This window comes from Brassica napus, chromosome C1 (genome assembly GCF_020379485.1).
Source record: "Brassica napus cultivar Da-Ae chromosome C1, Da-Ae, whole genome shotgun sequence".
Classification (NCBI taxonomy): Eukaryota; Viridiplantae; Streptophyta; class Magnoliopsida; order Brassicales; family Brassicaceae; genus Brassica; species Brassica napus.
The window spans coordinates 50,772,061-50,797,878 of NC_063444.1; the positions used below are offsets into that span (position 1 = coordinate 50,772,061).

General features: G+C 31.6%; 4 protein-coding genes across 6 annotated transcripts; 1 reads left to right on the forward strand and 3 right to left on the reverse strand.

Annotated features, from left to right (window-relative positions):
- Nucleotides 1–1,376: 1,376 nt before the first annotated feature.
- Nucleotides 1,377–5,025, reverse strand: LOC106432882 (transcription factor MYB41-like). Of its 2 annotated transcripts, XM_048746008.1 has the most exons (4): nt 3,721–5,025; nt 3,208–3,480; nt 1,836–2,513; nt 1,377–1,744 (listed from the first exon to the last, which is right to left on the reverse strand). In XM_048746008.1, exons 1-4 carry the CDS (start codon nt 3,816–3,818, stop codon nt 1,708–1,710), a joined length of 1,086 nt encoding a protein of 361 aa, XP_048601965.1. In that variant the 5' UTR covers nt 3,819–5,025; the 3' UTR covers nt 1,377–1,707. The 2 variants fall into 2 exon arrangements, with proteins under 2 accessions (XP_048601965.1, XP_013729182.2); XM_013873728.3 differs by lacking the exon at nt 3,721–5,025 and having other exon boundaries at nt 3,208–3,672.
- A 2,076-nt stretch (nt 5,026–7,101) lies between these two features.
- On the reverse strand, nt 7,102–9,834 carry LOC106435799 (WEB family protein At3g02930, chloroplastic). Its single transcript, XM_022688591.2, has 3 exons — nt 9,723–9,834; nt 9,006–9,186; nt 7,102–8,907 (listed from the first exon to the last, which is right to left on the reverse strand). Exons 1-3 carry the CDS (start codon nt 9,743–9,745, stop codon nt 7,366–7,368), a joined length of 1,746 nt encoding a protein of 581 aa, XP_022544312.2. The 5' UTR covers nt 9,746–9,834; the 3' UTR covers nt 7,102–7,365.
- Nucleotides 9,835–11,519: 1,685 nt separating this feature from the next.
- On the forward strand, nt 11,520–14,277 carry LOC106432868 (replication protein A 32 kDa subunit B). 2 transcript variants are annotated; one of them, XM_048746013.1, is made up of 10 exons: nt 11,520–11,752; nt 11,927–12,031; nt 12,508–12,605; nt 12,713–12,754; nt 12,831–12,908; nt 13,116–13,194; nt 13,276–13,374; nt 13,460–13,536; nt 13,881–13,949; nt 14,049–14,277. In XM_048746013.1, the coding sequence occupies exons 1-10, from the start codon at nt 11,651–11,653 to the stop codon at nt 14,131–14,133; spliced, it is 834 nt and encodes a 277-aa protein (XP_048601970.1). In that variant the 5' UTR covers nt 11,520–11,650; the 3' UTR covers nt 14,134–14,277. The 2 variants fall into 2 exon arrangements, with proteins under 2 accessions (XP_048601970.1, XP_048601971.1); XM_048746014.1 differs by having other exon boundaries at nt 13,294–13,374.
- An 889-nt stretch (nt 14,278–15,166) lies between these two features.
- LOC125580817 (putative gamma-glutamylcyclotransferase At3g02910) lies at nt 15,167–16,157 on the reverse strand. Its single transcript, XM_048746015.1, has one exon. It carries the CDS (start codon nt 15,921–15,923, stop codon nt 15,363–15,365), a length of 561 nt encoding a protein of 186 aa, XP_048601972.1. The 5' UTR covers nt 15,924–16,157; the 3' UTR covers nt 15,167–15,362.
- Nucleotides 16,158–25,818: the final 9,661 nt, after the last annotated feature.

Below are 25,818 nucleotides of genomic sequence, written 5' to 3' on the forward strand. Positions count from 1 at the left end.
TCTCAGCAACTATATTATTAGACATATATTCATTGTATTTGTAAGAGAATACTGAGCTCGAAGCAGAGAGCACTGCAAGCTGGAGGTTTGCTTTAGCTAAGGAATAACCAAGCCTGCGGTATTCATCAAAGTGATATATTCGTTTGAAACTTTAGGAGTTTGTGATGGTGAACATTTGTTTTACGCACATAACACAATGCAAGATGAGCAGAGGAGTTTAGTGGATGAAACTCGGACAGTGAAACATAACCGAGGCTATGTTTTCTTCTTTTGATTGTTTTAAAATGTCTGCTTTGTCAAATTATAATAAGATTAAACTATTTTTTTATTGCCTTGGTTCGAAAGGTTTCGGTTGCTCGATCTCACTTATGGTGTGTGTGGGTGTTTCAGATGTAGTCTACTTTTGTTGGTGCGGTTTCTATTTTTGTCCCCGACAATGTTTCTTACGAGTGTGATTGAATATTTCATATTTCTCGAAATCGTTATCCACAAGCAAAATCTTAGTGCCGATTTTTGGAAATAATTAATTATTAAAAAAAGAATAACGCGACCGACTAGCCAAATAGGCTAGTGTTAGTATATTACTACACGTTTCTCCGTTTATGACTCTCCTGTCACAATCTTTATCAAAGAATAACCTTGGTGTTTAATTTGAACTATGTATTGTAATGTCAACTTTTGCTTTGATTATAAAGTTTTTTACTTAAACTAAACATTTGTTCTTGCAAATATATATCCCAAAATATTCCACCCTACCCAATAAAAAGCAGAGGCAGCTATATCGGAAATGTGATACATTGGTTGATGCAAATCATATTTTCTTAACTGAACCAGACTCAAAATAAACGTGTGTAATTATATAAATTCTGCTTAATTATATAAATAAAAACCAAAATGAATTTATTTATTTTTAAACCAAAAAGAAATTAACCTTGATTGTCTCTGTTAAACGAAAAGAGCCCCTCAGTGCTAAAAAATCTATATGTAAATACTAAATACGATAGATTTCAAATTTTCAGATATGATGACTATATGCAAATTAGTTTAATTCATTGTGATTTTTGTGTTATCAATATAATTCATTTCCTTCGATTAGTTTCGCAGTATCCTCATTGAACGCGCTAATAGTATTTGTATTTGTGTGTCGCGCCTAATTACTCGAGAATTGAAATGAAATATGTTTTGTATATACGTACATTTTTGAAATTCATGATGTGGCCACGATGTGAGATGTACAATGATGTTTATATGTTACCATCTATTTATAATACTTGTACATCTCCTTTGTCTCCTCTTAAAGTCAAATAAAACTAGGTTGGTGTCACTTTCAAGGCTTTATTAGTTCACTTCTTCTTAACCATCCCCAACTAAATTTGAAACTGAGAGAAATAAAAGAAAAATTGATCTCTAATTTAAATCAACAAACATTATCTTGATTGCCATTTCAATCATGAATTAATTTATCTAATTTAGAGGTGTAAGCTCGTATACATTGTGAATTAGTACTATACATATTTCCCAAAAAAATTACAGAAAATAATACAAACGTATGATAATCAGTTTTGTACAGTATCAATGTTATGTATACATGGTCGAAAAAATAAGAAAGAAAATTTAAGACATGTCTGAAAGTTAATTAACAAACAACAATATATTATGTAAATATATATCCACAGAAATTAATATGCTAGTGTGTTTCTCTCGTTTCTATTCACGGAATGGCCAAGGCTCTGAACAAGTTTGCCTGCAAAAAAAAAACACTGTTAATAACTCCTCGACATTCAGTAATTATATCAAATATATGTGTGTGCAAATGTTTAGGTTATCTAACTTACTCTATGATTTCTTTCCAAAAAGAATCACTTGCTTCATCATCAATTATGTCACACCATGGCTGATGGTCTTGTGTGAACGTTGAGGTCGATGAAGGGTTTGAAGTTTGATCACTATGCTTTAAAATCTCCTTGTTCTTGATCATCATTTGGGTTTGCTTAGACTCATCAGAAGAGGCCGAAATCATTGGAGGAATCATATCTTGATCATTTTGATGAGGAAATAATCCAGGCAGCCTAGAAAACGAATCTAAAGGCTGGTGGTCAATGTGAGAGAGGCTTTGGGCTGGATCATAGAGATTTTCACTTATATTTGGTCTTTTCTCTAAGAAAGAAGATTGACTAAAGATGTTATTGTTGGTGTGATGAATGTTAAAGGAAGAAGAAGGGGTAGTGTTGTTGTTGTTGTTGAGGACTTGAATCATACTATGTAACAATTGGGCTTTTGCAACACTTGTTGCATCCAATTGTATGTTTTGATTTAGAGTCAAGAGGTTATTGAAATTTGCGGCGGCTAGAAGTTGCGGTAAAGCGGCTAGAACGTTTAGATGGTCGGTTCTTGGCCTGTGGGTCACCGGATCGATTCCCATCTGAAGAAGTTTCTTTCTAATATGCGTGTTCCAATAATTTTTTATTTCGTTATCTGTTCTTCCTGGAAGATGACCAGCTATGGACGACCACCTTCAAGACATGTGTAAAAAATAAATTAGTTTTTTGGTAAAATAAAAATATAAATTAGTTTAGTCATGATATAATTATTTGGTGGGTTAGTTAAGCCTTATACGTATGCATGCACCTACAAAAACCCAGTGTAGTAGGTTTACAAATGTATGATTTTATACCGCAACTAACCAAAACAGTGTACTAGCGCATATATACGTATATAAAACATACACCTTTACACTATATAGTATGGACAAATAGATTAAGATTTTTTAAAGCATTAAAATATTAAAATTAGTTAATTATTTAGCAAAACATATATTAAATTCTATTTTATTATAATTCATATATAATAAAAGAGACGTTAGAAGAATATATAGTATCCACACTACCATATTAAAGTTCTTCTTTCTTTCTTTTCATTTATTTTCATATGAACTTGCAAAACATAATAAGTTTAGCCAAAATAAAAAATACTCATAATTAAACAAACAAAAAACGTATTAACACACAAATTTCTCGAAGAAAAACGTATACAACACATTTGGTAAAATTCGTTTCGTATAGAAATCTTCTAACTTGTTTGGTATAGAAATTTTGATATATTTCTGTCATTTTTGCTCTTCATCTCATATATGATAATTAAATCAATTAAAATATGAACTTAAAAAAATCACTTGTCTTTCTTTTTGAGAAAATTAAATATAGTTACTTGTTTCCAAGAAGAGAATGAAGGTTGATGATGGTTTGGTCTTCCTCAGCAGTGAAGTTTCCTCTTTTGATGTCTGGTCTCAAGTAGTTAGTCCATCTCAATCTGCAACTCTTCCCACACCGGTTTAAACCGGCTTGCTTTGGAAGAGCTCTCCAGCTTCCATGACCGTGCTTTCGTATGTGATTTATCAGTTTGTGATCTTCTTCTGGCGTCCATGGCCCTTTCTTTAGCCCACTCTCATCGCAACACGGTGATCTTCCCATTTTACTATAGCTTGTATTATATGTAAAATGAAAAGCATTTTGACATCAATTAGATAACCAACGAGTAGACTTAATATACATTAAAATTATAATGTTGTTAACAAATAAATTTTCTTTAAAAAATATAATCTCCTTTGTAGTATATCAAGTTAGTAAACACACTTTTTATAATTAAAAAAATAGGATTTATGATTACATAGGAGACCTTCAAGTAAGTATTAGTATGTATATATATGTGTATGTAAAATACCTGTAAGAATGAAAGAAATTTGAAAAAAGGGAGAAGAATGGGGAAGGCTTGGTTAATGAGGGTAACTGCTTTGTTCTTTGATTTATATATAGAAACATGGAAGAGGCTTTCGTCTTTGTCTTGTGTCTTGTCGGAACAAAGAGATCTTACATAGCTTTCATGACATGTCCTTTTGACTTTAATGATTTAATCCTATCAAAGAACAATATAACGAAAATGCCCTTGGTAAAAGCTAGAAGAAAGAACGAGGAGGAGGAGAAGAAGATGTTTAAGTTTGTGAAGCAATGTGTGGGATAAAAGTTGCTGCAACTAATTCATGTTGACAATGTAAAGCATCCAAAAGAATAATTCAGGATAAAAGCTAAATATTCAAATAGGGAATAGACTATAACTCTCAGATAAATGTCATTGACGCATATTTTCTATTTACATTTCACTCTGATTTTTACAATCTTACTATAGTTCTCGACTTCTCGTTGTTGGTTTTGAATTTTGGTATAAAAAAGGAATTATATATGATCAGGAGTTAACTATTTTTGTTTTTTTTGTTATTCTACTATTTTCATATAAAGTTTTGCATCGCTGTTTGATCGAACTTCCGTGGAACGCAGTTCGAACCACTATCTTGAGTAGGTTTCCGCAAGCAAACATGTCCTTATTTGTCATGGAATAACTTATGTTGAGTAACACATTATATGGGACTTGTGAATCGTGTATGTTTATGCGCTATTAGTATAATTATTTAAATTTTTAAAATATAATTTGTAAAATATAATTTATAATGTTACGTTGACCCAACTATATATGATCGGGCAGACAGTTCTATATACAATAGTATGGATTACTGGTGACTAATGACACATCTGAACTATTAGGTATTTAGGTACACAACTAAATTTAACCAAGTCTCGATATGGTTGTTCATTATTGGTATAAATCTAGTTCTAAGCACACCAGGACACGCAAACTATTTTGTTTGAGATCACAAGCCCACGAGACCCTCCAAACCCTAACCTTCTCTAGCTATTAATTTTTCTTGATATTTGTACGTAAAGTTTTGTACGTGGCTTAATGGTATATAAGATTTTGCTGACATCAGAGTTCAGAAGATGTACTTAAAACATATATATAGCATCCTGAAATTTAATCAAACGTTTAGCATCCCGAAAGTAAATATTTATTTTGTTAAACGAATAAATAAACTGTACTTACAAAAAACGTGTTTTAACAGAAGAGCCCCATCATACATATATACCGCTTTTGATCATGGAGGTTAATCTAGTTTTAACATAAGAGGACCGTTACAAGTACAATCCAACTATTTTCATTTTTCACTATGTATTCGACTAAGACTTGTATATATATATATGTGCTGAAATAAATTAATAAGCTTTAAATTTGGATCCAAAAATAGTAAGCTTTGAAGTTTGAAGCTACATATACCTTTCATCACAAGAATGTATCTTTTGTAATTCACAAAGAAAGAGGTTTCCAAAATAATTAATGCTAAAATTAAGATGACCTCAATTTTTTTCTTCCTCAGAATAATAAAATGACAAAGTAAATTATCCTAATCTCTATAGTAATTTTCTCTCTAATGCGCAAACGAACACCAGAAATTATAAATACGGACGTTAGCTCTTTTATATGCTTTAAAATACGTACATGTACACGGCACATATATATATAATCCAGTATAATTTGTGTATTATTATATACGTACACACATAATTGGACCTTCAATATTTGCTAAAAGACAAAAGAGAAAAGAAATTATACGCTCACGCAAGCTAAAACCTGACTGTATTTTGCTACAATGCTCGTATTTCCCAAAGCATAACACAACATAACTTAAATAGTAGCTAGTAAACTTTTTTTGGGTGCAAATAGTAACTAATAAACGTAATTATCATAAAAAATTTAATTATCTCTTACGAGCAATGCAATGTAACGTCACGTTAAGGATTTAGAGAACGTTTTCTTTCATGCACTGTCACTAGACGAAACCAGACTGAACTTATGACGCTTACATGCTTGTTCATTGAAATGAATTCAAAGCAATAGATTCTTAAGCCACTATATGAATTCATTTAACCCACACTTATAAGTTTAAATTAAGATGATTTTGGCTCAAAAACCCAAAAGGTAATCTCTAATCTCCATAAGAACAGAAGCAGTAGCTTTAAAATTTATAGGACAATGTATACATCCATTACTTCTGTTCCTATGGAGAAGTACAAATTTTGGCGTACGTAATACTGTCTGGAGGTTACCTTTTTGTTCAGAGTAACTTAACCAGGACCAAGGACGTACCTTATTAGTTAGCGTATTCAGTATTGTTTTCTGGTCGATCTCATGATGATCTCATCATTATAATCAAATGAGATTTCTATTTTTTTATATATATTTTTTTTTTGGTTGATCAATAAGTTATAACTAACTAAAAAATAAAGTGAACAAAATTCATGTACTTAGTAACCAAATACATTCTTATGTATCTGATTTGATTACGCAACATTAAGAATAATGAGTTATGAGTCGGTCCAGTTTTATTGTTTTTTTCTTTTTTTTTTTATATTAGTGGGGATTCCAGACGGTAAGTTCAGACTAATCCCCACGAGACCTTTCATCCGAGCACACACGGTTATAGGCGGCAAAATGACCAAAGCAACTCGAACCCAGGACGGACACTCCACTGGAGTTCCATTACCACTAGACCAAGAGATTAGAACAGTTTTATTGTTAAATTACAAAAAACAGATTACTAACGATTCCCTCTAATTCTATAGGTAGATTCAAGACGAATGGAACAGATGAACAATCATATATATTTTTACCTTTTACGTATACTTTAGTTAGTAACAAAGGTTTCGTTAAACTAGATCGACTTCCCCTATTTTGAAGCAAAACTACTTTTACCCTTCTCCACTTTGTTATCCGTTTGAAAGTCAAAAGATTATGAAACATATAACTTTAAGACCACATTCAAAGTTACATCAATTTTGCTAACCTTGAGCAACTGTAAGTTTTGTTCAGTCAAAAAGGAGTCATAAACTCTTATCAAAAAGTTACTTAACGTGAGAAACTTGCATTTCAAGGTACCTACCAGGTTTCAAAAAACAAAGAAAGTTAAGCTCTTTGTAATTATAAGTTCTCAAGGTCAAAGAAACAGGGACTCGTCTAGAAGAATTCTAAACAAAGGGACAACGTTGGTTTCGGGTTACTAACTTCAGTTTTGCAATTATAATACAAACAAACAAGGCAAGTGAACACTCCCATGACTGCTTTTGATAATGCTGAGCAATGGTCTATATGCTCAACATTGTAAACAATAATACCAAAAGTTGGATATTTTTTAGCAAGAAAAAAAAAACAGAAACCTTAACATAAACATAGATTTTGTTCCAGAGTTTGTTGATGAGGCAAGAACAAAGAAAACAGTAAAGGCCAAAATAATCGAAAAAAGAAAACAATCATATTAGTCCAACTAAACAAAAACCTATTTCAAAAGCCATAAAAAAAAGAAAAGACAGAACACTTATGGAGTCAAAAACGATAAAGAGTGATGTGTGTGCCTCTGTATATGTAATAAGTCAGATTCCACAACACCACCAAAAAAAAACTGCAAGTAACCTTAGAGACGTTTTATTTCCCCTTGTGGAAAGCTTCTTTCTTCCCAGTATGATAACTTTCCCACATACTATATTCAACTTCAACTGCATCATCATCATCATCATCATCATTACCATCTGAAGAATCTTCCTTCTCTTCTCTCTTCTCCTCAAGTTTCACGTTCATTCCATCAAGGTTTTCTACTAAATCATAGTCTTGTTCGCTCTCACTGAGCTCACTATCTTTCTTGGCCAATGCTTCCTCTAACTCCTTGATCTTCTTCACGAGTAAATCATTCTCATGAACAACGCTTTGAAACTCAGTTTCTTTATCCAACATCTTCGCATTTAGCTTCAAGCTTTCACCCCTCGCTTCCCTTAGAGCTTCCTGAAGATAAATCACCTCATCTTCCACTTCTTTAAGATCATCTCTCATCTCAGATTCTTTCTTCAACGCTCCATCAGCTTCTTCCTTTGTCCTCTTAACCAAACCACCCAACCTATTAATCTCTTTCCCCATCGAACAAACCTCTTCCTCAAACTTCTTCACGTGATTCACCAAACCAGCTTCTCTCATCTTGGTCTGCTCCAAGGCACTGACGAGTACATCAATCTCAAGCCTCGCCTCGTCAAGCATCTTCTTGTAATGCTCTAGTTGCGTCTCGTAATCTCGACCACCTAGACTCAACAACTTCTCTTTAGTCCTCTCCAGCTCTGACGAGATTCTACTTTTCTCCTCATTCACAGTTTCAACCTCACTCTTCAGTTTCACTGCCTCTTCTTCCGCAGCCTCTAGCATCTGTCCTGATCTCTCGAGATCCTGGCTTTGCCTAAGCCCCATCTTCGCCATCAACTTGGCCTTATCCTTGAGATCAGTCACCTCAGACTCCACAGCGCGCAATTTTTTATTGCTTCCTTCAAGCTGTTTCGTCAGGGATGCAAGAGACGCCGAGGCGGTTCTCTTCATCGTGTTGGCTTCCTCCAGCTGTCTCTCCAATACTATGGTTTTGTTGCACCACTGGTCAGCAGACCCGTCCGCGTAAGACTTGTCCATCTTCAAAACTTCTATCTCACCATCAAGCTTCTCGATGATCTTATCTCGTTTTTTAACCTCAGCTTTAAAACCTCTCGCATTCTCAAGCTCGCTTTTCAAAATAGCAGCCCTCTTGCTAGCATCATCTGCTTGATGCATAAGCATGTTCTTGGCATCGTCAGCTTTAGCCAATTCTAAGCTAACTTTATCTAGCTCCCGGGTTACTAAAAGAAGAACGGCCGAGTCTGAAGCGTGCTGGTTCTTGACGATCTCGAGTTCTTTCTTTAGTTCTTCTTCTTTTAAATGAGCTGCCTCTACTCCTGCTTCAACGGCCTTGAATTTTTCAATCTCGAAACTCTCCTTAGCCGTTTTTTGAGCTTCTAAAGCCTCGTAGAGTTTCTCGAGTGACTCTTCCCGCACTTGTTCAAGTTCATTCTCGAGGGATGCTATCAGCTCATTAGCTTTCCTCAGATCTTCCTTAAGTTGGATCGACCGAGGTTGTGATGATTCTGATGATCCATTCACACTCCGTGTACGAGTTTTCTGCAAACAGTCATTAGACAATGAACAATGGATATCAAACAATTCTTCTTGAAAATTCAAGATATTGAGAAGATGATAGATACCATTGAGAAACTTACTTCTGGTGGGGTTGGAGCCTTACGAGACCTGTTAGCAGGAGAGCGGTCAAGTGAAAGACGGGTCGGTGAAGAAGAATTAGGTTCAGATTTTGTCATTATCAGACTCAGTTTAGGCACTCCTAAAGATCCTGGAGATGATTTGCGCAGAGCGCGCAGAGTGGTTTCGGATAGACCAGTTTTGCTTCAGAAAACAAACCAAAAGTATCATCAGGCAAGCAAGAGAAGAGACAGCTGAGAATGAACTAAACTTGCAAAAAAAAATCTCAATAAACACACTAACAGAAACCTCAACAGTACAATTAACAATGAGTCCATTAAATTAATATAGAATGCTACTATGGAACTACTGCATACCGGAAACATATAGCAATAACTATACAAGCATCACCAATTAAACCAGTGATTGTAGCTAAAATAGAATATATTCCGCTTTTGAACCAAATTAAAAAAAAAAAGTCTATAACCAAAACACACTGATTAAAAAGAAACACAATTAAAAGTGTTAAAATACTGTCTACTTTTGTATATCTGGATTGAAACAAGAACTAGTGTTCATGTCTCTCTATCACACACACACACACACTCTAGTAAAGCCTTATGTTAAAGCAGCTGAATCAATGGAGGCAACAACTAACAACTCAACATACAATCGTGATTAAAAATATAGATGAAGCAGCAGAGAGTTAGAACAATCAGACGAATATCGGAAACGCTTACTTAGTCTTAATCGTAGGATCCATTGCCACGGTCAAAGATTGGTGCTGTTGCTGCTGCTAAGGATCAGTGATCAACCTGAAAAAAATAAAATCAAACTTGCTCAAAGTTAGGTTTGAGTAGAGAGATCAAGAGATAAAGACATATAAAGGAAACAATTGATGAACCACAACAGACAGAATGATAGAAAGCTTTGCTTAGGTTTTGTCTAGCCACAGATAATGCTAAGATCATCATGCCTATATATACTCACATAAAATTTAACCAAATCCCGATTGGGACTCATATGCTCCGATAAATACGCAGAGGATAACGACCAAACAAATTAATTATATATCATTAAGTTATCGATAATCAATACTATTAAAACTAAAGTTTTAAAGTTTAAACATTACTTACATAATTCTAATTGATTTCTTACATCGGATTCATTTTTAAAATCAATTTTAACTATTTCGTTTATTGTCTTTTCCAAAAATTTGACATTATTTATTACATAAATAAAAACACAATTCATCTATTATGAATATTTTATTATATCTTTTATATTTCTTTCACTATTTCGAACTATTTTATTAATTGTATTTACCATAATAATTCGACGTCATTGATTTTATCTGTTTATCACAATAATTTTTACATGTTTAAATCAAATTATTCCGTTATTGACAAGAATTCAAACCCGTTAACAAAAAAAATTTGTTGTTTGCATAATCATTTAGAATGGACATGTACACGTTTAGATACAAATCCATTTTTCAAACAGGATTTGAGTAAGATTTTTCATTGTCTGACGAGGTTCCTAGAACCTAAAAATATCAAAATAACCTAAATATATGTTTAAAAATATCATTCAACAATTTATAAAAAGAAATTGAAAACCAATTTAACAATTTTACAAAAAAAATTAAATAGATATATTATCAATTCAACAAACATTAGAATAATTAATTAAATATTAATTTTTATATACGATAAAATAATTTATCTAAAAAAGATAATTTTATATATACGTAAAACTACAGACATAGATTTATATTTATTTTCAAAATATTGTGATGTGAAATATTTTTGGATAGCATATTATAGAATATTTTTAGATAATACATCAAATTAATGAAATTTGTTTTTAATTTATAGGTAATATATATCAATAAATCTAATTTAGTTATCTCATCCTCCGATGTATACGTAATCGATGACAACCAAACAAATTAACGTATAAATCAAATCATTAAATCATCTATAGTTACAATTTATAAAACTATAAACATTGGATTAGGGATTAAAGATAATACTCAGTTCTAACTAAGTTTTATCAAAAGAAATAAATAAAACAGTGAAGCAACAAAAAAAGATATCGTTTAATAAAAAAACAATATAGCTCAAACTTTTTTGATCAAATCTAATTATTTAAAAAAAAAATCTTATAAATATTTAAATCCGCTTTCTACCGTCTAAAATAATGCTCAAACTCTGTTGTATATTGTCAATTTGAACATATTATCACAAGTGATTAGTAACCACAAAAATTAATTAACCCACAAAATATAATTTATTATGTTTAAACTTCAGACTACACTTACCACTCGGACACAAAACATGTATATTTTTCAAATGTACGTATTTTATATATAAATGACTTTTAAGTAAATTGAAAATAATAACATTCAGATTACTATACAAATATGTTTTTCAACAAAAAAAAAAGAAACACTTGGGAAAAAAATTCAAAACCATCGCGGGAAAATGGGAATTTATTTGGCGGGAACAATACACACAATTATCCATTAATTAGTTGATATAATATAATTATTTAAAGACTTAAATACGCACAGAATTTTTCCAGAATCTTCAAGCGCTGTTTCGAATTATTTCCACCGAAGCGACGAGGCGTTCCATTAGGGCTTCGAGAGAGAGAATCTAAAACCATGTACGGAGGCGAGTTCGACGGTAACGCCGCATTCGCCGGCGGCGGTTTCATGCCTTCTCAGGCCACTACGCAAGCGCCTGAATCCTCATCTGCTTCCAGGGTCCCGCATCTCTAAATCTTCTTCGCCATAGATTAGTTTGATCAATCGTTTCCTCGCTTACGATTATTATCATGCCGTTTCGATACTCGTTTGATGCATCCGATCCTTTCGGTTTCCAGTGGTTTCTCGGGAAAATTAGCTGCGATGTATTGAGTTTTCATTTGTTTTTTGCAGAATCGAGATGCGCGTACCTTGCTTCCACTGACGTTGAAGCAATTGAACAGTGTTTCAACCAATGGTGAATCGAATTTCTCCATAGACGGCGTTGATATCAACACTGTAAGCTCTTTTTTTTTTCTTCTTCAGCACTTAGACTAATGTATTATGCTCTCTTGCTGTGTTTTTTCTGCGTATTTGGCTATTAACGGTTAAGTTTGGAGTCTATCGAGTCAAGTTATCAGTCAAGAATGTTGAACAGCTGTAGATTCTTTACTTTGGTGATCTTGAGCTTGGTGTCAAACTTGTTTCTGCTATAGGTTTTATGTCTATTGAGTTAAGTGTTAACGGTTATGAAGATTGATATCAATAGGCAATTTCATTTACATTTTCTGAGATATTATGCCGTCTTGTTGTTGTTGCTGCATATTTGGCTATTAACGGTTAAGTTTGGAGTCTACTGAGTCAAGTTCAGTCAAGTATGTTTTACATCTATAGATTATTTACTTTGGTGATCTTGAGCTTGCTGGTGTGTTTATGCTATAGATTTGATGTCTACTGAGTTAAGTATTTTCGAGCCTTGTGTTGTCTTTGTTTAGGTTGCAATTGTTGGACGAGTTTCTAGGATTGAGAACAGAATCACCCAGGTCGATTTTGTTGTAGATGATGGTACTGGCTGCGTTGAGTGCATCAGATGGTATGTACTTCATATATTTTTCTTGTTTGAATAAAACTTCAACTTGAAAATGCTCTCATAAGGCCTCTAAGATGTCTTGCTAATTCACAGTGAACAATGATCTGCAGGTGTCATGAACGTCAAGAAACTGAAGAAATGGAAGCAGTCAGGTATATTTCTGCAGAACATTTGTAGATTCTTTGATTTGGTATAGTTTTTGATTCTGATAGTCTACATTTTCTGCAGGCTGGGAATGTATGTTCGCCTACATGGTCACCTGAAAAGTTTCCAGGGGAAGCGATCTATGAATGTTTTCTCAGTCAGGTATCTTTGTTTCCTTGACATAATCGAGCAGTCTATGATACTTTGGTTTAACAAACCATATCACATTGGCTTTCTAGCTTTGAGATTTATATTTATATCTATATGATATTTCTTTGTGGTTTAAAATGTTACATGCTCTATATTTCTTTGTCTTTAAGTAAATGAACTTCCTGAATCTGAATTTTGAGTCTAATTATATGCTTCCAGGCCTATCACTGACTTCAACGAGATTGTACACCACTTTACCGAGTGTATGTATGTTCACATGTACAACACCAAGCCACGGGTATTAGCCTATCCCTTACCATTGTTTAAAGCTTTGTTCCAGAGCCTAAAACTTGTTATATACTAACCTCAACTACTTCAGGGTGGTTCTATTACTCAGGCTACTGAAACTCCTAGGCCTCAGCCATATTCATCAATGCCAACGCCTGCAAGGCCATTCCAAACCGGTCCATCTAATCAGGTATAATATAGACAGATCCAATCTTGAAGTCAAAAATTTATATGCTCTAGTGGCTCTCTTTAATCATCGAAGAATATTTTTTCAGTTCTCGAACCAGTTCAATGATCCAATGCATGGCGTAAGGCAGACAGTCTTAAATTACCTGAATCGACCTATGCACCTGTAAGTTCATCTAATCTTCCCAAGAGTAATCATCCATTCAACTTTCAATACTCATGATTGGACTTTGGTTAATAAATGAGAGCATATCAACCACTAAAGTCCTATGAGCCATCCGTAGTTAAGTGTTTTAAGTAAAACTCATTTAACATACCACAGTTATATAAGCCTTGTTGCCGATGTTTGAAACCGAGTTGTTGCAGAAGATGAATGTTTTTGTACTAGTGTTAATTATATTACTATTTGAAACTCAACTTCTTTCGTTTGATTTTATCTTTCCCTCGATCACTCTTCTATAAGCATGACTTGAGTTTGATATTTGGTTATATATATTTTGAATACACCAGGAGATCTGAAGCTGGAGTCCACTGCGACGTGATTGCACGGGAGTTGAGGATTCCGCTGCAACAAGTCAAGTATATCTCTCCATTCTTTCTCACTGACAAAGTTGCAACATAAATAATGTAATCTTTCTTGACATCAACTGCTTGGTCTCTGTAAATATGTAATGGCAGGGACGCATTGGAACAGCTCTCGAACGATGGCTGCGTTTACTCTACCAGCGATGAGACTTGCTTCAAATCAACCGCAAACGCATGATCAAAATGGAGTTATCTACGTGCGGAAAAAGCCTTTTTGTATAGGCCCTATGGTACGACAACCTTTGTGGCTTTAGACATCTATCTAATAGCTTTTGGATTTATTAAAACCAACTCAAAAGGTTCAATCAAAATACTCTCGCCATACGATACTTCTTTTGTCTACTTGCTATAAACCTGTCTGTCTTTAGGAGGTGTCGTAGCTGGGTCGGACCGGATTTTAAGTCCTAATTCGATCCGAATTTTGGGCTGGGCCGTTTATTTTCAGTAGCTATTACTCATTCACTGGTTACTAACAATTAGAAAAACTTATTTATATCTGGCACATCTCTTAATAGAGACATTTTGATTAGAAAAAACAAATATAATTAAACAGCATTTGAGGTTGATAATATTCTACTTTGCATCATGAACTAGTCTCGGTATTGGTATACTGTTCAAGTAACTGGAGTTGGTGAAGAGTTTGAAAAGGATCTAAATTGACTAAAATCTTTGTATTTAGTCAAACAAAATTGTTCAGTTTTTCTTCTTTTTGCAATTTCGTATTGTCAAACAAAATTGTTCAGTTTTTCCTTCTTTTTTTTGCAATATAGTGACGTGACCAAGGTTAGTTGTTTCTTGATGTATCTGAAATCTTTGGAATATGTTATGTTTTAGTCCATATGAAAAGGCAAATGGTAGTTTAGTATTAAAAGGTCTTAAATTCAAATAATTGGGCTCTTCATATATTATTAACATTGCCATTGTCGTCTTGTCACGAGTCACGCAGAGACTTTACACACCTACGTACGTTAGTTGTTTAATTTAAAATAAATATTTATTTTCTCATTTGCAAGTTGGTTTCTTGCCTAGTGAGTGACATCAAAATTTACATCGCGTAGTAGTTTAAATTCCAATCTATAATTCTATAGACGTTAAAAAAACTGTTATCAGAGAAATTGATTACATAATGTTGAGTTTTGTGACGGAGAACAATTTATCTCTGATAAGTGATTACAAACAGAGATTCGATTCGGGTACAAAACGATCACAAGTAGCAAGAGCGACCAAAAGCTTATTAAGACAGAAGACTTATATTGTTTTACATCCGAACAGAAATCACAGAACCTAATCCAAGGACAACCGTAGTACGGATACGAAGGACCGATGGGACCCTTACAACATGTAATAGTAACTAGTGTTTTTTTTCTTTTTCCATTTTTTTCCCGAGAGAGAGAGGGAAAATTAAAATCAGTCACATGGAGAAGAAACGAAAATACGGATATGATCCAAGAAGCTAAGATGCTGCGGCCTATCGTTCCTCTTCACATACCCACGCGCTTCCTTCTCCGTGTACGCGCCGAACGATCTCCTCCTATTCCTCTCCCAGAGCTCCTCCTCGTAGCTCTTGTGCGCGTAATACGCCTCCACCAAGCACGACGATAACGCACGCTCTGTTTCAAGATCTCCTCCTTCTTCCTTCGCGGCGAGACGGATCGGTTGTCTGACGTAATGGCCCCGGCTGATCCCTTCGAGCTCGTCGAGACGCGAGAGGCCGCGGGGAGAGACCGAGTAAAGCTCTCCCGTGACGCGTTGACCCGATCCAGGCTTGTTGAGGAGGAAAGGGACTCGGTATGGTCCGCAGACGAGGGGGTACTTCTCTAAGGTTTGGTAGACTCCTTTGAAAGAAGCGTCGCCGGATCGGATCAGATCTTGCATCAGGACGTGGTTCGAGAATCCTCTCTTCAGAGTTCCGTACGAGAACACGAGGGTGGTGGTGGTCTCCGTCGGCGCCTTTGTTTCGTGGCCCATTGGTTGAGAAAAAATAGAATCAGAATCGTATTAACAGAGAGAGAGAAGTTATTGGAATCTCTGATTTTTAGGGCGTGAAATTTGGCTAAGCCGATGACGCGTTTATATAGTAGTGGAGTTTTCCTGCTGAGGCTGATTGTATTTATTTATTCCTCCAATTTTGTTTTTTAATATACATATATTTTCCTTCAATTATAAAACTGATGGTTAAACTTACAAGTAAGCATATGATTTCTATTTTCTGTGGTTGAAATTATAATAATAGTGTAATCCCAAATAAGTATGTTTTTACTACATTAAAAATGCCTAATCATAGTTATAATTTTGGTTTATAAATATCAATAATTCATAGATATTAATTTAAATACATTTTCTATAAATATATACATGCTAAAATGGCTAATTAGAGCGTTTCATCATTTATCTTGTTTTATAAATATCCAATAAGGAAGAAAAAAAGTATGTAAAGAAGGGGCCCTTTGACACCAAATTCTTACTCAAATATTTTGGTTATGATGGAACTTGAATAAAGAGTTGTGTTTAGCTGGTTACCATATGTGAATGGATGATAAAGTAATCAGAGGAGACCCACTCGGCTCACTAATGGACCAGTACAGCACCCGTCGTATCATATACATCATACAACATATCATATGTCAGAGACAAAGAAAAATCTTTTTTTTTTAAATGTAATATTTTTGCTTTAACCATTTCACTTCTTGGGATATAAAACCAAAAATATAGCAATAATTGGCGTGAGAGGTTGGTGTGTTTGGGATTACGTGTGGATGCAGAACGTAGCATCACCATACATTACAGCCAAGTTGCCAATCTTTATTTCACCTTTATTATTTGTAAAGTTTTTAAGAGGTTCCATATTTTAATAGTATCATTTAAAAAAAAATTATTAGTGTATAGGGTGGACAATAATAGCTCAATCAGAAAGATGTACAAATACTTTTTTTTTTTTTTTTTTGGTAAAAATATACAAACACATTTGTCTGGGTTATCTTGATTTTAGAAATCCATAGATGATTATTTGAATGTTGGATATAAAACTTGTATACTCAGATAATGAAAGAAGAAAAGGCACGTAAATACTTCGTTTGATTGACAAAGCAAAGACGAAGAGATGAAAATGATTAAACAGTGGAGTAATGGACAACACACTTAACACAACAAAAGCTTTTGATCAAAAAAGAAAACACAACAAAAGCTAAGGTAATTTGGACTTTTGTTCCGTGGCTGCAGTACGATTGCACCGTACCTCTTTTTACCTGAAACCTGAGATATTTTGTTTTTAACTTTATATTATTTTATACAGAGGAAAAAAAAAGCATCAAAAGTGCCTTTCCTAGCTACTTTTTAAACAGAACGCAGCCTGTTCCATTAAACCTGACAGCATCTGATTCATCTACCATTTAATCAAGAAAGAATATAATAATACGATATTTCTTAATAATATGGTTAGACGTTTGCAATTTTCTTTTGAGCGATTAACAATTTTTAAATGTAAAACTGTATTTTCCATGTTTAACTAAAGAATTATTTTGTGAAAGATAAAGGTTTATTGCATGTAATAAAACCACAGTGGAAAAAACAAGAAAGAAAAGAAAAACAACACTGTGAGTGGTGAACAGCGAAGCACATTCAACGGTGGACACAAAGCATGACTCACTGAAAACTTTAGTGCACATTCAATGGACGAAATGACAATGAACACTAAAAGTTGCTTTAGAAACCTTTTAACCTTTTGTTTATTGATTAGATAATTTCACTCTGCTATTCTTTTTCTGAAACCATTCATTATACTATACTCTTTTCATTTTATGATGATAAAATGATGTTTCATAATACATATTTTAATCTTAATTTCCATTAGTTTAGTTTATTCATTAGAGTAAGGGGGTGACTGGTTTTCTCGCTACCACCCGCAAACGCAGCTTTTGCGGTTGGTAGCGGTTGTCGGCGGTTTGCAACAATCACTCAAATCGCTCTAAACCGCTTTAAACCGCTCCGAATCTCATAAATTCAAAAGCTAACTCCAGCTAGCGTTTGCGGTTGCGGGCGGTTGCGGAAGTGTAAAATTTTTTTTTTAAAACAATATATATACAAAAGTAAAAATATTTAATAAAAAATTTAAAATTGAAATTATGAAAATATTAAAATATATCTATTATATTTTAATTAATATTATAAAATTTTATAATAAAAACAATTTCAATAAAATTTTAAAAATTAAAATTATAACTTTCTAAATATAAATTTTATATTTATTATAATTTTATGATTTTTGATATTTTTATAATTATATTAAATATAAATATTATTAATTCATTATTTGACTGTTACCGCATTTGGTAGTTAACCAGTCATAGGTCACCCGCAAACGCACCAATTTTTAACCGCAGTACCAGTCGTACAAATATCTTAAAACTGCTAGAAACCGCAACCGTCCACATCCACAAACTCCCGCAACCGCAACCGCTGCATTTGAACCAGTCAGACCCTTATCCAAAAGCTTATTAATTGGTTCACTTTTAAACGTTTACAAATGGTTCACAGTGTTAGCGTTTGACGTTTGCTGACGGCTGTAAAAATGTTTACTAGGTTCATTTGAATCCCAACTGACTCAGCAAAAAAACCAATCATCTCGAACCCAATCCGTAGTCAAACAAGAACAGACAACTATTATATTTGAGATTCAACACAAGAAGCAGATCCAAGTTGTTTGAATACATTTATCACTTAAAAACATGTTTTGGATACATTGTGTCTAGTCCCTTTGTATTTGTCCCCGGGATTGTCCAATCCCAAAAACAGCCATGGATGAACAGAAGAACTGCAGTAGCAACGCCGTGGTACTTAGCATTACTTCATGGATACATTTAGTAAAATCTTTATTATCTCTCTCTCTCTATATATATATATATATTAAGAATTAGTTGATTATAAATAATTAGTAGTTTGTGTTTTAAAAAAATCAGTTAATAATTCATATGTATTTTTCTTTACCATACAATAGTTTGACTGTTTCTGTAAACAATTAAGTAAGGAAAAAAATAAATACTAATATAATCACCACAAAACAAGTCAAACAAATCTACCCATTTTTATGGATCGCCATGCAAGGCGAGCAACACTTCGATCTATAAATTAATCAATCTTAAAAGGAGCTTTCAACCATCAAACCAGTAAGTTTAAATTCAAAAGAATTAATCATAAACGTTATCATAAACAATATGTTGTCATCACAGTTCGCTATCTTTTGCATCATCTTGATTGCTTTATCTCCTCTTCAAGAATGTATGCATTTATAATAGTTTTCATTTGTTCATCATCTATCTTTTTCACCATTGTAATTCCATCATCATATCCTCGATAGTTGTTTTTCCTCCAAATGATATTGTTGTTACTTTTTTGTTTATATAGTTGTCGATGCAGCTAAAGGAACATGCAGCCAAAAAGTATGCCCAAAACTCAAAACCAAAGATAAGACTTGCTTTTGTTGTTCCTCCACTGGGGGTTGCTCCGGGACCAGACAAAATTGTGAAGGTTGGTGTAAATAAATTATCTCGAGAAGCTGCATCAAGGATTTAAGAAAACCTGAATAATCATTTTATTTAATTCTTCCTAATATCTACTTTTGTTTTATGTGAATAAAGCATGCTCATCTAGAGCCCATCAAATACAATGCATGCCTATTGTATTTGTGTCCAGAGACTTTCATATTCTATTATATGCAATGCGCATCATTTAAACTTATTTTGTCCCCTTTTGTTTTAATTTGCTATTAATTTCTTAAATATTTCTTTGGGTTAATATCTAGCAATAAGTTTTTTAAAATTCATAGTTTTTATGGTAAATGATATGTTTTTTAATCTATTTTCTTCTACACCGTATCACTAGCAATGTGAGCAAGAGAAAGAAGCTACCAAAAAGAAAATTTAGAGATTTTTATACCTTCCTCACTTTTCTTAATTACATTGATTTTTTTTCTTCTATCCAATCACATCGAAAACGGTAGTCCAACTGGAATTGAAGTTTCAAAAAAAAAAATATAGATAAAAATGGTAAATCTTATACCTTCTTTACTTTTCTTAATTACATTGATCTTTTTTCTACCCAATCACATCTAAAATCTTAGTCCAACTGGAATTAAAATTTTAAAAGGCAAAATATAGATGAAATGGTAAATCTCATAACCTCCTTATTTTTCTTAATAAATTTAATCTAACCTTTATGACAACTTAGGAAAAACACTTTTATGACAAGTGTTATTTCCAATTTTTTAATGATAAACCTTTGCCACAAAGTATGTAGTTTTCATATTTTTGTTCACCCTATAAAAACATAGAACGCTAATATATTTATTCCAATGTGGGAAATAAGATGATTGCCCTCAGTCTCAATTTTAGGACATGATAGTCTTAAACACAACTACTATTGATTTTTTGAATAGCTATAGACTCAAGTGTTAATAAGTACTAGGTTAAGACCGGCGCCTTGCGTGGGATAAATATTATATAAATTAGTTTTATGTATTATATGTTCTTTTACATATTATTAAATAATACATATATATCGATAATTAAAAACTCAGTAAATATTACGTATATGATTAAAATGATGCAAACACATAAATAAAATTTATTAATCCAAACAAACATTTTTTCTATTTTATATGATATAAAATAATTGATTGATAAAAACAATTTAACGATTCTCATTTATAATGAAAAAGAGTTTAGCATACAATAATACAAATGTAGAATATGGTTAGAAATTTTAAAACAACACTAAAGATTATAGGCTTCACTATATAAAGTATTTACGAAAAACTCAATATTTTTGTACGGGTTAATACATAGACTTTGAGAAAATTTTAAAAAATACAACAATATTGTTTTAATGTATAATTTCATCATGCACTAACATATAATAATGTTCAAAGGGGTTTGGAGCCTTTGTTTTCTCCATTTTTCAAGAAAAAATGATTTTATAGTGGTTATTCCTTCGATTTAGGTAGTATTATGAAGTCTTAATAAATTAATTGACAAAAAAAATTTATCAATTCCCATATACAATGAAAAAGAGCTTAAAATACATTAATAAAAATGTAGAATGTGGTTAAAATTTTTAAAACAACACTAAAGAGTATAGGCTTCAGTATATAAAACATTTACCAAAAACTCAATATTTTCGTATGAGATTTTGAGTAAATTTCAAAAAATATGACAATACTGTTTTAATGCACAGTTTCATCCTGCACTAATATATGTTGATGTTCAAAGAGATTTGAAGCCCTTGTTGTCTCTATTTTTTTTAAAAAAAGCGATTTTATAATGGTTATTCCTCTAATATAGGGAGTATATGAAGTTCTACTAAATTAATTTCTAAAAACAATTGAACGATGATCATTCATAATGAAAAAGAGTTTAGCATACATTAATACAAATGTATAAAATGATTAGAAATTTTAAAACAACACTAAAGATTATAGGCTTCACTATATAAAGTATTTACCAAAAACTCAATATTTTTGTAGGAGTTAATACATAGATTTTGAGAAAATTTCAAAAAATACAACAATATTGTTTTAATACATAGTTTCAACATGCACTAACATATAATAATGTTCAAAGAGGTTTGGAGCCTTTGTTGTCTCCATTTTTCAAGAAAAAAGTGATTTTATAGTGGTTATTTCTTTGATTTAGGGACTTTTATGAAGTTTTACTAAATTAATTGATAAAAAATATATCGATTCTCATATACAATGAAAAAAGCTTAAAATACATTAATATAAATGTAGAATATGATTAGAAATTTTAAAACAACACTAAAGATTATAGGCTTCAGTATATAAAACATTTACCAAAAACTCAATATTTTCGTAGGGGTAACACATGGATTTTGAGAAAATTTCAAAAAATATGACAATATTGTTTTAATGCATAGTTGCATCCTGCACTAATATATGTTGATGGTCAAAGAGGTTTGGAGCCTTTGTTGTCTCTATTTTTCAAAGCAAAATAGCAATTTTATAATTGTTATTCCTCTAATTTAGGAAGTATATGAAGTTCTACTAAATTAATTTCTAAAAACAATTGAATGATGATCATTTATAATGTAAAAGAGTTTAGCATACATTAACACAAATGTAGAATATGGTTAGAAATTTTAAAACAACACTAAAGATTATAGGCTTCACTATATAAAGTATTTAACAAAAACTCAATATTTTTGTAGGGGTTAATACATAGATTTTGAGAAAATTTCAAAAAATACGACAATATTGTTTTAATGCATAGTTTCATCATGCATTAACATATAATAATGTTCAAAGGGGTTTGGAGCCTTTGTTGTCTCCATTTTTCAAGAAAAAAGGATTTTATAGTGGTTATTTCTTTGATTTAGGGAGTATTATGAAGTTTTACTAGATTGATTGATAAAAAATATATCGATTCTCATATACAATGAAAAAGAGCTTAAAATACATTAATAAAAATGTAGAATGTGGTTACAAATTTTAAAACAACACTAAAGATTATAGTCTTCAGTATATAAAACATTTACCAAAAACTCAATATTTTCGTAGGGGTTAGTTAAAACATGGATTTTGAGAAAATTTCAAAAAATATGACAATATTTTTAATGCATAGTTGCATCCTCCACTAATATATGTTGATGTTCAAATAGGTTTGGAGACTTTGTTGTCTCTATTTTTCAAAAAATAGCAATTTTATAATGGTTATTCCTCTAATTTAGGGAGTATATGAAGTTCTACTAAATTAATTTCTAAAAACAATTGAACGATGATCATTTATAATGAAAAAGAGATTAGCATACATTAATACAAATGTAGAATATGGTTAGAAATTTTAAAACAACACTAAAGATTATAGGCTTCACTATATAAAGTATTACTAAAAAACATAATATTTTTGTAGGGGTTAATACATAGATTTTGAGAAAATTTCAAAAAATACAACAATATTGTTTTAATGCATAGTTTCATCATGCACTAACATATAATAATGTTCAAAAGGGGAGCCTTTGTTGTCTCCATTTTTCAAGAAAAAAGTGATTTTATAGTGGTTATTCCTTCGATTTAGGGAGTATTATGAAGTTTTACTAAATTACTTGATAAAATATATATTGATTCCCATATACAATGAAAAAGAGCTTAAAATACATTAATAAAAATGTAGAATATGGTTAGAAATTTTAAAACAACACTTAAGATTATTGGCTTCAGTATATAAAACATTTACCAAAAACTCTATATTTTCGTAGGGGACACATGAAATTTGAGAAAATTTCAAAAAATATGACAATATTGTGTTAATGGATAGTTGCATCCTGCACTAATATATGATGATGTTCAAAGAGGTTTGAAGCCTTTGTTGTCTCTTTTTTTCAAAAATATAGCGACTTTATAATGGCTATTCCTCTAATTTAGGGACTATATGAAGTTCTACTAAATTAATTTCTAAAAACAATTGAACGATGATCATTTATAATGAAAAAAAGTTTTGCATACATTAATACAAAAGTAGAAAATGATTAGAAATTTTAAAACAACACTAAAGATTATAGGTTTCACTATATAAAGTTTTTACTAAAAACTCAATATTTTTGTAGGGGTTAATACATAGATTTTGAGAAAATTTCAAACAATACAACAATATTTTTTATGTATAGTTTCATCATGCACTAATATATTATATTGTTCAAAAGGGTTTGGAGCCTTTGTTGTCTCCATTTTTCAAGAAAAACGTGATTTTATAGTGGTTATTCCTTCGATTTAGGAAGTATTATGAAGTTTTACTAAATTAATTGATAAAAAATATATCGATTCCCATATACAATGAAAAAGAGCTTAAAATACAATAATAAAAAAGTAGAATGTGGTTAGAAATTTTAAAACAACACTAAAGATTATAGGCTTCAGTATATAAAACATTTAACAAAAACTCAATATTTTCGTAGGGGTTAACACGTGGATTTTGAGAAACATTTCAAAAAATATGACAATATTGTTTTAATGCATAGTTGCATCCTGCACTAATATATGTTGATGGGCAAAGAGGTTTGGAACCTTTGTTGTCTCTATTTTCCAAAACAAAATAGCAATTTTATAATGGTTATTTCTCTAATTTAGGGAGTATATGAAGTTCTACTAAATTAATTTCTAAAAACAATTGAACGATGATCATTTATAATTAAAAAGAGTTTAGAATACATTAACACAAATGTAGAATATGGTTAAATATTTTTAAAACAACACTAAAGATTATAGGCTTCACTATATAAAGTATTTAACAAAAACTCAATATTTTTGTAGGGGTTAATACATAGATTTTGAGAAAATTTCAAAAAATATAACAATATTGTTTTAATGCATAGTGTCATCATGCACTAACATATAATAATGTTCAAAGGGGTTTGGAGCCTTTGTTGTCTCCATTTTTCAAGAAAAAAAATGATTTTATAGTGGTTATTTCTTTGATTTAGGGAGTATTATGAAGTTTTACTAAATTAATTGATAAAAAATATATCGATTCTCATATACAATGAAAAAGAGCTTAAAATACATTAATAAAAATGTAGAATGTGGTTACAAATTTTAAAACAACATTAAAGATTATAGTCTTCAGTATATAAAACATTTACCATAACTAAGTATTTTCGTAGGGGTTAGTAAACACATGGATTTTGAGAAAATTTCAAAAAATATGACAATATTGTTTTAATGCATAGTTGCATCCTCCACTAATATATGTTGATGTTCAAAGAGATTTGAAGCCTTTGTTGTCTCAATTTTTCAAAAAAATAGCAATTTTATAATGGTTATTCCTCTAATTTAGGGAGTATATGAAGTTCTACTAAATTAATTTCTAAAAATAATTGAACGATGATCATTTATAATGAAAATGAGTTTAGCATACATTAATACAAATGTAGAAAATGATTAGAAATTTTAAAACAACACTAAAGATTATAGGTTTCACTATATAAAGTATTTACCTAAAACTCAATATTTTTGTAGGGGTTAGCCCATAGATTTTGAGAAAATTTCAAAAAATATGACAATATTGTTTTAATGCCTAGTTTCATCATGCACTAACATATGATGATGTTCAAAGAGGTTTGGAGCCTTTGTCGTCTCCGTTTATCAAGAAAATAATAATTTTATAGTGGTTATTCCATCGATTTAGGGAGTATTATGAAGTTTTACTAAATTAATTGATAAAAACAATTAAATGATGCTCATTTACCATGAAAAGGAGTTTAGCATACATTAATACAAATGTAGAATATGGTAGAAATTTTAAAACAACACTAAAGATTATAGGCTTCAGTATATAAAGTATTTACCAAAAACTCAATATATTTGTAGGGGTTAGCCCATAGATTTTGAAAAATTTCAAAAAATATGACAATATTGTTTTAATGCCTAGTTGCATCCTGCACTAACATATGATGATGTTCAAAGAGGTTGGAGCCTTTGTCGTCTCCGTTTATCAAGAAAATAATAATTTTATAGTGGTTATTCCATCGATTTAGGGAGTATTATGAAGTTTTACTAAATTAATTGATAAAAACAATTGAACGATGCTCATTTACCATGAAAAAGAGTTTAAATACATTAATACAAATGTAGAATATGGTAGAAATTTTAAAACAACACTAAAGATTATAGGCTTCAGTATATAAAGTATTTACCAAAAACTCAATATTTTTGTAGGGGTTAGCCCATAGATTTTGAGAAAATTTCAAAAAATATGACAATATTGTTTTAATGCCTAGTTTCATCCTGCACTAACATATGATGATGTTCAAAGAGGTTTGGAGCCTTTGTCGTCTCCGTTTATCAAGAAAATAATAATTT

Coding starts and splice junctions, on each gene's coding strand:
- LOC125580817 (XM_048746015.1), bottom strand. CDS start 15,923: ATGGGCCACGAAACAAAGGCGCCGACGGAGACCACCACCACCCTCGTG.
- LOC106432868 (XM_048746013.1), top strand. CDS start 11,651: ATGTACGGAGGCGAGTTCGACGGTAACGCCGCATTCGCCGGCGGCGGT. Junction 12,032..12,507: donor ACGGCGTTGATATCAACACT/GTAAGCTCTTTT, acceptor GTCTTTGTTTAG/GTTGCAATTGTTGGACGAGT. Junction 13,195..13,275: donor TGTACAACACCAAGCCACGG/GTATTAGCCTAT, acceptor CAACTACTTCAG/GGTGGTTCTATTACTCAGGC.
- LOC106432882 (XM_048746008.1), bottom strand. CDS start 3,818: ATGTTTCTATATATAAATCAAAGAACAAAGCAGTTACCCTCATTAACC. Junction 2,514..3,207: donor CATTCTCTTCTTGGAAACAA/GTAACTATATTT, acceptor CATGTCTTGAAG/GTGGTCGTCCATAGCTGGTC. Junction 1,745..1,835: donor TTTTGGAAAGAAATCATAGA/GTAAGTTAGATA, acceptor TTTTTTTTGCAG/GCAAACTTGTTCAGAGCCTT.
- LOC106435799 (XM_022688591.2), bottom strand. CDS start 9,745: ATGGATCCTACGATTAAGACTAA. Junction 9,187..9,722: donor GATCCTACGATTAAGACTAA/GTAAGCGTTTCC, acceptor TGTTTTCTGAAG/CAAAACTGGTCTATCCGAAA. Junction 8,908..9,005: donor AGGCTCCAACCCCACCAGAA/GTAAGTTTCTCA, acceptor GACTGTTTGCAG/AAAACTCGTACACGGAGTGT.